Genomic DNA, 12,319 nt, shown 5'->3' with positions numbered 1-12,319 from the left:
GACGCTTCAGGTTACGGACTCCGCTAACCCAGAAATAGTACCTCGGGTTAAGAACTTTGCTTCAGGATGAGAACAGAAATTGCGGTGCTAAAGTGGTGCTTCAGGTTAAGAACAGTTTCAGGTTAAGAGTGAACCTCCAGAACGAATTAAGTTCTTAACCCGAGGTACCACTGTAATGAAATAAATGAAATCAGTAAGCTTTGGTTAGTTGGGCCCAGTGGTCAGGGGCCTGAAGTGCAACAATATCAGGCAGGCCACAGGGCCCCCCCCCTTCCTAGTGCGACAATATCAGGCAGGCCACAGGGCCCCCCCTTCCCCCAATTCTTCATTTTGGCCCCCAAAGGCTTCCAAAAGTCTTCCTAGATATTTCTGTCTGGTACTGCTGCCACCTTTAAAGGGAGGGGGTGGCTGTGCTCCCATCTGCTTCTCCCCCCCCCCCCCAACTTTAATTAAAATGGGTGAGTAGCCTTTGGCAATCTGGATGTTTCTGAACTACAGCTCCCATCTGCCCTAGCAAAAATGGCCAACGAAGATGGGGGTTGTAGTTCAGCAACTTCTGGAGGGCCAAGTCTCCCCAAAGCAGACTCAAAACGAGGTAGCCTTTTTTAACGTCGTCCTTTTGTTTTTATCCGTCTTGCTCCTTGAAACTGTGAACCTTATTTCCCCACTACATGTAAATGTTAAGATCAAGATAGAAAATTAAAACGAGCATTTTGAAATTGGGCGTCTTGCTTGGTCTTGGGAACGTGGGATGAACGGAGTGTGCGGAGATTTAAGGATGTTTTCCTACTGAAGCATTATTACAAAGTCTTGCTGCAGCTGAGTATATATGCCAGTATGTTTTCTGTCCATATATATCTATAACTCTTTACTGACTGTGACTGTCATGAACCCTGTACACAGGATAAAAAGCTCCCCTTTCATCCTCAGGTGGTTATAGGTCACTGGAGAGGGGTCTCTCCTGCATAAATAGTAGACTTTGATACTCTTCTGCACCATTGGAACATTGCCCCACTGATCTCCAGAGAATAATGTGCCCTTCAGACAGTGAAAGTCCCCCATCCCTTGTATCTATGATCATACCTCACTGCGTTTTCATATTTGAAATGCAACGCTTTGCAATGCACACTGGAGAGAGGTGTGTTCCCACCACACCCTGGGTTGTAAAATAAGGAGGGGGGGATGCCAGATTATCCCTCCTATAATTAATCCCTCCCCGCTCAGTGCCTAGAAGCAGGTAGGATATAGCAAGCTGGTTTCTCCTGCCTTCCAGGCACACATTTTTGCCTCTTCGACGCCGGTGCTCCTGGTTATGCCTTGAAAAGGCTGAGCGAATTGCTGTTTACGGCGTGCCTCCTGGCACCGCGCAGCTAATAATAGTAATTAAGGAGGCTGCAAGATGGTGGGGGATGGGGTTCGGCAAGCCGGAGCTTGTTGTCTGGTCCTGCCGCAGCCTTCCAGCCCAGAACGTGCATTTTCCAGCAACAGAAAACCCCTGTCAAATAGCTTGAGTGGCTCAAAGCAGTTTGCATGCATGGTCTCAGTAATCCTTAACCAACACCCTGAAAGTAATATTATTCCCCCCATAATGCAGATACGGAAGACTGAGGCTGAGTGTGAGTGACTCGTCTATGGACACGTAGTGAGTCAGTGGCAGAGGTGAAATTTCAGCTACTGATTTATTGATTGTGTGACTGCAGAAACGGATAAAAGCCCCCCCTCCCAACAATGACTATCATCAGTGCAGGGAAGAAAATAATTAAATTTTCATTTTTATCATCTACAATACTGTCTTATTTATTTTATAGTACAGTACATTGATAATTGCTTTCATTATATGGATCAATGGTCTCGTTAGATAGTAAAATTCATGTTAAACTGCTGTTTTAGGGGTTGTTTTTTTAAAGTCTGGAACGGATTAATTCATTTTGCATTATTTTCTATGGGAAAGCATGCCTTGGTTTTGGAACGGACTTCCGGAATGGATTAAGTTTGAGAACCAAGGTACCACTGTACTTAGTTCAGGCACGTGGGTTCTTGTTTTGGTCTCTTGCCTTTTATAACTAACCCCTTTACCCCCACCCAACACTACCAGATCCACAGTTGTGGCTGGATAGAGGCAGTGGCAGACAAAACAGGGTGGCTGAAGGGCAGAGCAGATTACCGTATTTTTCGCCCCATAAGACGCACCGGCCCATAAGACGCACCTAGTTTTTTTGGGGGGAAATAAAGGAAAAAAATTTTTACTTCCCCCCCAGGTGCGCTGCGCTAATCCCGAAGCTTGGGGCGTGTGGAGCTCAGCACGCCCCAAGCTTCTGGGTGCCGGCAAGCAGTCCGCTAGCCGTGGGAGAGCCGCGCGGCTCTCCCAGGGCTAGTGGACCGCTGCGCTAATCCCGAAGCTTGGGGCGTGCGGAGCTCAGCGCGCCCCAAGCTTCTGGGTGCCGGCAAGGTCTCCGCTAGCCGTGGGAGAGCCGCGCGGCTCTCCCAGGGCTAGCGGAGCACTGCGCTAATCCCGAAGCTTGGGGCATGCGGAGCTCAGCGCATCCCAAGCTTCTGGGTGCAGGCAAGCTCTCCGCTAGCCCTGTGGGAGAGCTGGGTCTCCCACAGCTAGCGGATAGCTTCCTGAAGCCTGGAGAGCGAGAGGGGTCGGTGCGTACAGACCCCCCTCGCTCTCCAGGCTTCAGCGAAAGCCTGCATTCGCCCCATAAGACGCACACACATTTCCCCTTCATTTTTGGAGGGGGGAAAGTGCATCTTATAGGGCGAAAAATACGGTACTCCCTGCTGTATAAGCTATAAGCCATACACCTTGTGACCCCCAAACACAAAGAAAAGTCTACATCTGAGCGACTGATTTATTGCATCTTTTCCTCCCACCTCAGGGTGTACACGGTTCTTCTCTCGCTCATTTAATCCCTGCACAACAACCCTGTGAGGTAGGTTAGGCTAAGAACTAACCACTACACCGCACTGCCTTTTGACTACCCACTGACTAGTTTGGTGGTTCTAACAAGCCCAGTTTAGGAAACAAACATGCTTTTTGCTACTGCAATTTACGCTGTGTACACACTACACCCAGAGCATCCTAGGAACTATTTCGCTAAGACTGCTGGGAATTGTAGCCCTGTGAGGGGTAAACTACAGTTCCCAGAAGGTTTTTTTGGGGTGGGGGTGGGGAGATGTATGGTGTGTACACAGCCATAGTTAAACATTTAGGAAGCAGAAACCTCTGACCAATAATCTATTAATCTCCCAGGAGATCCTGCTCAATCTTCTGCCTGCCTTCGATTTAGTTCATTGTTATATTTTTGTCAAGTACTGTATATGAGGAGACAGAAGGCATTTGGTTCCCCCCCCCCCCCCCGGCCTAAAATGTCATACCCAGGCCTCCTTAAGACAGCTATTTTAATCAATGGAATTTGTTAATAAGAAGCCCATATCTGCTTAGGAATGTCTTCAGTCATTATTCAGGGTCTTAAGCAGTGTTTAATCCCCCAGGAAAAGGGATTGATTGTTAAACCACTGTGAGAATTATAGCTCTGTAAAAGGAGCAGGGGTCTTCTAACAACTCTCAGTACCCTTAACAAACTACACCTTCCAGGTTTCATTGTGGGGGTGTGTGGGGGTGTGTGTGAGGGTTGCCATATTTCAAAAAGTGAAAATCTGGACACAAAAGTTGTTGAGCTTTTATTGGCAAAGTTGTTGAGCTTTTCTCACTATTCTCCCCAGTTGCCTTAGTAAAATTTTATTTTAATAAAATTATAATCGTGGAGATCTGTGCATAACAATTTCTCTGCTGCATCTTGGCAAAACAGCCAAATACTGCTGAGCAGTACACATCCCTGAACCGATCACATAGATACTACGTACATAATTTTATTTATATGCCGCCTTTCAAACAATGCTGAAGGTGGCTTTCAACATGAAAAAATGCAGAACAATAACATAGCAAAGTAGTCATAATGCGTACCCTCCACCATCCTGCTGACCATAATCTCTCATGTTTTTAAATACGTTACATGTTTTTAAATATGTTTTAATTACTTTGTCGCTTTTGTGTTTGCTGCCTTGGGTTTGAAGAGGAACGGGGTTAAATAAATAAACTTTGGGCCCTCTTCAATTACCATATTTTTCCGTCTATAAGACGCCCACATGTATAAGACGACCCTATTTTGGGGGACTCTGATTTAAGAAAATGGGGGAAGATGACCCCCGTATATAAGATGCCCCCAAATTTTTGACATTCTTTTTTAGGGAGAAAAACCAGGCTTATACAGTACACAGAAAATCAGTACCTCTCTGGGGGCACGCTCAGGACTGTGTCATGCAAGTTTCCTTCCTTTCAGGAGTTAATTTCCTCTCACTTGTTTGCCTCTGACCTTTGGTTGCTGACCTGTCAGCAAATATTGCCACCTTGTGGACTAGCACCTTTCTTTGGCAATTAAAACAACCGCCCCGAAACAGTTATCTTCTAGAAGCCAAATTTCTGTTTGGTTCAATGCTACCACACCCACAATGTACACATGCGCCGCACACACATTCTGCTGCGGTTGCTACCAAGTCACAAAGGTACTGTGGACACAGAGGCCCACGGGCAGCCCCCCCCACCCGCAGCGACCCCCACCCACAAAAAGAAAAACTTGCTGATGTCTTGTTTGCAAGAGGCAAGGTCACAAACGGCAGCTGAGAAAAGCAAACAGCCCCCTTTCCCAGCTGCTGACACACACACACACACACACACACACACACACACACACACACACACACATTTGTTTAAGAGACTAGAGGAGACATGCATGGAAGCAATGAAGGATGTTTGCTGGGATGTCACAGCTGGAGAACCGGGAAGAAAGCAGAAATGACAAAATCGATAAAAGGCAGGAGTTCTGACTTTGTACAAGTGCCAACATGGCTCAGAATTAGAAGCCTCTTGGATTATATCCCCATCATTTTCCTTCCCCAACCCTACTATGAACCTGTAGAGTGGGGGTCGCTTTAACCCTCACTCACTCGGGACATCCTTTTCCCCTGTATTCACGATCATTTTGGCATATTGTGTTGTCAGGGCAGCTACACATGACCCCACTTTCAAAAGTTTCAGGGTGGACAAATGGGTGCAGGTCCCGTAACTTCCTTCTGAAATCCTGTAACTTGCTATACCACACATATGCCTGTTTCTCCCCCCCCTGCCCCCCCTCCCTCTTTTCTTGCACTGTGGCACAAGAGTGCCCCCTCCAGACGGCAATAATGTGGTAACCGTTGAGGACGCCTCACAGAACTACTAATAAAACAAGGTTTTTTGCCTGTCTGGTGCAAATCCACCAGGAATGTACTATACTGAATAGGTCACATATTCAGGGCTGCCAACTTGAATAAAACGGGGGGAGTCCAGGTAAGCAATACCCATCAACTTTGTGGGGGCCCAGCCCCTTAAAATATTTTTTGGGGAGTGTGTGAAGGGATCTCAGCCTCTTGCAGGATATACAGTGGTACCTCAGGTTACATACGCTTCAGGTTACGGACTCTGCTAACCCAGAAATAGCAACTCGTGTTAAGAACTTTGCTTCAGGATCAGAACAGAAATCGTGCTCCGGCGGTGCGGCAGCAGCAGGAGGCCCCATTAGCTAAAGTGGTGCTTCAGGTTAAGAACAGTTTCAGGTTAAGAACGGACCTCCAGAACGAATTAAGTACTTAACCCAAGGTACCACTGTAGTGGCAAACACACACATACACCAGCCTGGAGGGAGGGGGCCTTAGTTACTGGGTGGGATTTTTGAGCATGGATCTCCCCTCATAGCACACTGAGCCCACAGTCACAACATACATTGAAAGTGCATCCCCCCCAGAAAAAAAAAAATCTGGGAGCTATAGTTTGTTATGGGTGCAGAGAGCTGTTAGAATACTCCATTATTCTCACAAGGTTACAATGCCCAGTTAGCAATTGATCCCCCTTCCCAGGAAACTCTGAGAATTGTAACACTGTAATGGGGATAATCTAACAACTCTCAGCAGCCATAACAAACTACGGCTCCCAAAATTATTGTGGGTAACTATGACAGTTTAAAGTTTTTGAGCACAATTCAAAGTGTTGGTGCTGACCTTTTAAAGCCCTAAATGGCCTCGGCCCAGGATACCTGAAGGAGCATCTCCACTTCCATCGTTCTGCCCGGACACTGAGGTCCAGCTCTGAGGCCCTTCTGGTGGTTCCCTCATTGCAAAAAGTGAGGTTACAGGGAGCCACTGAGAGGGCCTTCTTGGTAGTGGCACCCGCCCTGTGGAACGCCCTCCCATCAGATGTCAAGGAGATAAAGAACTACACGACTTTTAGAAGACATCTGAAGGCAGCCCTGTATAGGGAAGTTTTTAATGTTTGATCTTTATTATTATTATTATTATTATTATTATTATTATTATTATTACTACTACTACTACTACAGTGGTACCTCGGGTTAAGAACTTAATTTGTTCCAGAGGTCCGTTCTTAACCTAAGGCGTGCTTTTGCTAATGGGGCCTACCACTGGCGCACAATTTCTGTTTTTATACTGGGGCAAAGTTCTTAACCGGAAGCAACCACTTCCTGGTTAGCGGAGTTTGTAACCCGAAGCGTCTGTAACCCGGGGTACACCTGTATTATTATTATTATAGTCATACCTCGGGTTACGAACGCTGCAGGTTGTGTGTTTTCGGGTTGCGGACCGCACCAAACCCAGAAGTACTGGAACGGGTTACTTCCGGGTTTCTGCGCCAGCACAGAAATGCAAAATGACGTCACACGCATGTGCAGAAGCGCCGAATCAAATCACGCACGTGCGCAGACGTGGCACTTCAGGCTATGAACACTGCGGGTTGCAAACGTGCCTCCCGCACGGATCACATTCGCAACCCAAGGTATGACTGTATTATTCTGTTGAGAGCTGCCCAGAGTGGCTGGGGAAACCCAGCCAGATGGGCGGGGTACTGATAATAAATTATTACGGTGGTACCTCAGGTTACATATGCTTCAGGTTACATACGCTTCAGGTTACATACGCTTCAGGTTACAGACTCCGCTAACCCAGAAATAGTTCTTCAGGTTAACAACTTTGCTTCAGGATGAGAACAGGAATCGGGCTCTGGTGGCGCAGAGGCAGCGGGAGGCCCCATTAGCTAAAGTGGTGCTTCAGGTTAAGAACAGTTTCAGGTTAAGAACAGACCTCCGGAACGAATTAAGTTCTTAACCCGAGGTACCACTGTATTATTATATGGTATTGCAGAGCTTTAAATGTATGGTGGGAGTGTGGCCTTGATTCCAGCGCCACGATGCTCCCTTTGTGCCAGTAGCTGCCTGTGCCCTTGCAGGATTCAGAGCCAGGTGAAACCCCAGGCATCTCTCTCTCTTGGAAGGGTTGGCCTCCTCACGCATCACCAATAATGCACCCCAACTGCAATTTTATGTTAGAAGAAATATGAAGAAGAAAGGGAAGCAAACCCATTTTCTTAAACACTGGATGGGCTAGCAGCTCTTGAGAGCGGCAGCGGCAAAAGCTCCAACACAGGCATGTGGTAGGTGGAACATGCAGACCTCTGGCCTTCCTTTTCTATGGGCAGAGGTGTCTGGGCCCTGGGTGGGGTGGGGGCGAGGTCACACGGAGATGCCAAGCATAGCTGACACAACAGGACGCCGTTGCCATAGGAGCAAGCCACAGGAGAGGCCTAGTGACGGTCGCTATGGCAACGAAGGGCACCGAAAAAACCAAATAACAAAGGAGTGTTGAGTCACCTGCTAGATATGTGTAATGGAAGGGTGGGAGGAGAGAAAGACTCACATTCAAAACTCAGCAATTTCCCCAAAGCCAATATATGAATAAGGGGCTCGGCCTTTCTTAACTTGTTTTGGTTCCAGCTTCTCCCTCTGCAGAATCAAAACGGAAAACAAGCACCACACATACACAGGCAGTCAAAAGTTACATTTCCCAAAATACTTTTATGAAACAGCGAGGTGGAAGGGAAAAAACGAAACAGAGCAAATCTAGCCGGTAGTTCCTATTATAGCTGCAATGGAAAGGAGGGAATCGTTTAGGGGTTGGGCAGTCCATCCCCAAGCCGTTCCGCACCCAAAAACAGCAACATTGGGTAGGGAAGGAAATGCTGAAGGAGGTCTCTGTCGCTCACACTTTCCCAGGCTCAATTGGTAATGAAATACGTTTCCCAAGGCACTGTGTCATCTGATGCTTCTGAAGCCGATAGCCACATATGGCCCACAAAACCAGGAGCCAACACTAGGCCATATCCAGGTGTTTTCAGGGAGGACCTGCCGCCTCTAGCCGAACATCCCCATGTACAACTGCTTTTCCTTTTTGTGGTAGCTGTTCAGCTGAGACTGCGTCAGCTGCAGGTAACGCTTCACGTTGGCATCTTCGATGGAGAGATTGGAAAAGAAAAACAGGGAGGGAAAGGGTTGCAAAAACCAAAGTTAAATTGGATTGTTTTTTAAAAATGCCTCAATGAAAATTTGGAAGAAGTTGTTTTGTGGGCTGAATTCAGCTCACAAACTGTCAGGGAGGTGCTGTAAGTCAGTGCGCAGACGTGGCACTTCAGGCTGCGAACACTGCAGGTTGCAAACGTGCCTCCCGCACAGATGCTTTGCATGCAGAAGGTCCCAGGTTCCAATCCTCAGTAACTCCAGGTAGGATTGGGAATGTCCGCTGCCAGAGAACCCGAAGAGTTGCTACTGCTCAGTGCAGACAATATTGAAGATGCTGGACCAATGGTCTGACTCAGTATACACAACATGGGGTCTCTTGCATTGGGGACCACCTCTGCTAAAATGTACTTCTCTACTGTTTGTATTTTGATGATGATCAATGGTCTCTAACAAAGAAATAATTTGACTAACTGACTGACTAGGGATATGTATTTACAGTCGTACCAAATGTGTTGGTACTCAGACATTTTAGCTCCCGAACGCCGCAAACCTGGAAGTGACTGTTCCGGTTTGCAAACGTTCTTTGGAACCCGAACGTCTGACAGGGCTTTGGTTTCCAAATGTTTTGGAAGTCGAATGGACTTCCCGAACAGAATCCGTTCGACTTCCAAGGTACGACTGTATTATAATAATTATTATTTTAGTTATTAAATGTGTATACTGCCCTATACCTGTAGATCTCAAGGCAATCCACAATATAAAATCGCAATATAAAAAATACAAAATACATAATAAAAACACACTATGCCTTTAAGGAACATTCAAAGCACATTCTTCCCCTCAAAGAATTCTGGATACTGTAGTTTATTCCCTCAGGCAGTTACTATTCCAAGCATCGCTTAACAAACTACAAGGCCCAGAATTCTTTGAGGGAACAAATGTGCTTTAAAGGTATAGTGTGTATAAGGCCTCAGTATAGGCCAGCTTCATATGTTTCAGATGCCCACACTTGCTCTAGAGATCACCAAAGTCAAAGTGACCTGTATTATGATCTTTCCAGCACCATGTTAGCACTTCTCACCTTTGGGCTGCTTGCTGGTTGCTGCCAGTAGGTGGTGCTGGGCTCTGTCGTAATCCCGCAGGTGGTAGAAAGCCACTCCAGCTCGGTATAGCGCCTTGGGGTTCTCCGGCTGCCTTTCTAGGACTTTTAGACTGTACTCTTTCACCCGCTCATAGTTCACAGGTTCCATTTGTAGGAGGCACGCTGTGGAAGAGGCACACAGCACAACATTGTTACTAGGAGGCCAGCGACAGCCTGGGATTACTCAATGGGAAGGGGTTCAGGTAGGCACTCTGTGCACGCTCAAAGGTGCTCTCACCATTAGCCAGCCTACAGCTAACAGGAGAAAAATAAATTTATGAAAACACCTTTCATTGAGAGTCAATCCAATAATAATGGCTGGAGGTCTTGGACAAGACAGACAAATGGGAGAACGTTATCACCCAGCCAATAGGAAGGGATAGCTATCATGGGATAGCCCAGTCAGTCGCTGTCATGCCATGCTTGTGGACTTCATCAGATACATGTAACAGACATGCCCTGGCTTACCAGCAAGGTTGTTGTAGCAGTCGCTTTGGGTGCTGTGGAGTTCCTTTTCCTGTTCCGGTGTCACAAGAGGCCTCTCTGCACCAAACTCCTGCAAAGGCGAAGGCACGCTGGGATCCAGCCCTTTCACCTGCAGCAAGGCCCAGTGATAGCGGCTCACGGCAGCCCGCAAACGCCCCTCTTTGTAACAGTGGTTCCCTTCCTTCTTGAAGGCTTGGGCCTGCTGCAGCCGTTGGTCCATAGTTGCTTCCGAAGAAGCCTGGAAGGGACAGTGAGCAGAATAATATAAAAGATGGGTGCCAGGACATGGATGGACTCCAGCTCCCATCAGCCTCAGCCAGTGATCAGGCACGATGGCAGTTTTAGTCCATCAAAAATTCCACTATCCAAGGGAATGCAGCCATCATGTTCAACAACGGAATGCAGTTGACACCATGTTGTTGGTCTTAATGTTTGGAGTGATTTGACCCCCTTGACTCTGTCTTTCAACTTCCCTTTTACCAATCTCCCAGTTTCAGGGAAGTTTGGCAACTGGCCATTTATTTAATTTAATGGCACGATAGTCACTGATCCCAACTGGCTCATCAACAACATCACACACGGGGCACCACTCAAGATTAAGTCCAGGGTCACTGCCCCTCTGGCCATTTCAATAACCAACACTTCTGGAGCACAATTATTCAGAGTATCTAGAAATTTTATCTCTTTGTCATCCTGAGTGAAACACATACGTAGCCAGTCTATGTGTGGGTAGTTGAAGTCACCCATCACTACTACAATATTTCCTCTTCTGGATGTTTCCTTGAGTTCGTTTTTCATAGCAAGATCTCCCTGAGCATTTGGATCTGGGGGATGAGAGCACGTATCCCAGTACTAATTTATTCTTGGGACCTAGCATTGCCACCCACAACATTTTTTGGGGGGGAAGAGTGAGGCCGACTGAGGCTATTGGTCCATCTAGCTCAACACTATGCAACACTGACTGCGAGTGGCTCTCCAAAGTGTCAGGCAGAAGTAGTTTCCCCAGCTCTACCAGGAGATGCTGGAAACTGAACCTGTCCTGGGACCTTCTGCATGCAAACCACATGCTCTGCTACTGAGTGATGGTCCATCCTCTCTAGATGTAAATTATTTATTTATTTATTATTATTATTATTATTATTATTATTTGTAACCCGCCCATCTGGCTGGGTTTCCCCAGCCAATCTGGGCGGCTTCCAACCGAAAATTACAAACAATACAGCATCAGACATTAAAAACTTCCCTAAACAGGGCCGCCTTCAAGTTGTCTTTTAAAAGTAAAATAGTTGTGTAAATGTAAAGATTCCAGTCCTCGTGATTCTGAATGAAGGGCTGCTTTCAGCTGCTCCAGAGAGAGTTTCAGGCAGGGGGTATTCCGTGCCCTACCTGGGAATGCCAGGGATTGTACTTGACACCTTTTCTGTGTGCGTGCAAAGCAGATGCTGTACAAATGAGCTACAACCCCCCCCCCCCAACGTACCTTTGCTGCTGCGGTGGCCATTGGGATCAAAAGGAGCGGCGGCAGCAGCTTCTGGAGCCGGCCATCACCACTTGCTGCTCTGCATGGGCTGCCACGCCCCCCTCCGTGACCTGGAAGCACAGTTTAAACTGCAAAAAAAAAATGGGAAGCAGCTTCGGGCAGCGAAATCACGTGACCGGAGTCAGCTGATTTCGGAGGAGGCGAGCGGGAGAGTCGGGGAACAACCAGCCCCCAGGAATGCTAATATCGCAAACTGCTGGCTTTACACTGTATATACTCTTACCTGGAAGTAAGACCCATTGAACTCAGTGGGGTTTCCTTCTGAGTGGATGCAGACACGTGTGCGTACTGGGAAGCACGCAGGTCTCCTGTGTACGTAGGGAATGCAGCAAAAGTTTTGGGTCATAGAATTGTAAATGGTAGAGTTCTCGAAGCTACAAACATGAGTCTGACCAAACTGCGGGAGGCAGTGGAAGACAGGAGTGCCTGGCGTGCTCTGGTCCATGGGGTCACGAAGAGTCGGACACGACTAAACGACTATAACAACAACAACAGAGTTGGAAGAGACCCTGAGGGTGATCTTGGCACACATCTACTGTGGCATCATGGACCAGTTTCAGTTGATGTGGCTTTATGAGCATCCCCCTTATAAGGAACGAAATTTTAACATTTGAGACCTTTTAGTATGGGGGGGATGTGAGCAAGTTGGGGGAGGGACATGAGAGAGGGGGATCAAATTATGCATGGTGAAGAGAAAGAGGATAGATAGAAGTTTTTCTCCCTCATAATATTAGAAGGTGGCTCATT

General features: G+C 47.2%; 1 protein-coding gene and 1 long non-coding RNA gene across 2 annotated transcripts; both read right to left on the bottom strand.

Annotated features, from left to right (window-relative positions):
- Positions 1-3,674: 3,674 nt before the first annotated feature.
- On the bottom strand, positions 3,675-7,024 carry LOC308575035. Its single transcript, XR_014002680.1, has 2 exons — positions 4,744-7,024; positions 3,675-4,713 (listed from the first exon to the last, which is right to left on the bottom strand). It is a non-coding gene; the product is annotated as an uncharacterized lncRNA (long non-coding RNA).
- Positions 7,025-7,944: 920 nt separating this feature from the next.
- On the bottom strand, positions 7,945-11,653 carry TTC9C (tetratricopeptide repeat domain 9C). The gene is made up of 4 exons (XM_081173410.1): positions 11,513-11,653; positions 10,015-10,270; positions 9,487-9,669; positions 7,945-8,395 (listed from the first exon to the last, which is right to left on the bottom strand). The coding sequence occupies exons 1-4, from the start codon at positions 11,531-11,533 to the stop codon at positions 8,301-8,303; spliced, it is 555 nt and encodes a 184-aa protein (XP_081029536.1). The 5' UTR covers positions 11,534-11,653; the 3' UTR covers positions 7,945-8,300.
- Positions 11,654-12,319: the final 666 nt, after the last annotated feature.

Source organism: Podarcis bocagei, assembly GCF_964188305.1.
Source record: "Podarcis bocagei genome assembly, chromosome: 16".
In the NCBI taxonomy this organism is placed as follows: domain Eukaryota; kingdom Metazoa; phylum Chordata; class Lepidosauria; order Squamata; family Lacertidae; genus Podarcis; species Podarcis bocagei.
Note: the sequence above shows the minus strand (reverse complement) of the source record. Positions and strands in the feature narration are given on the sequence as shown.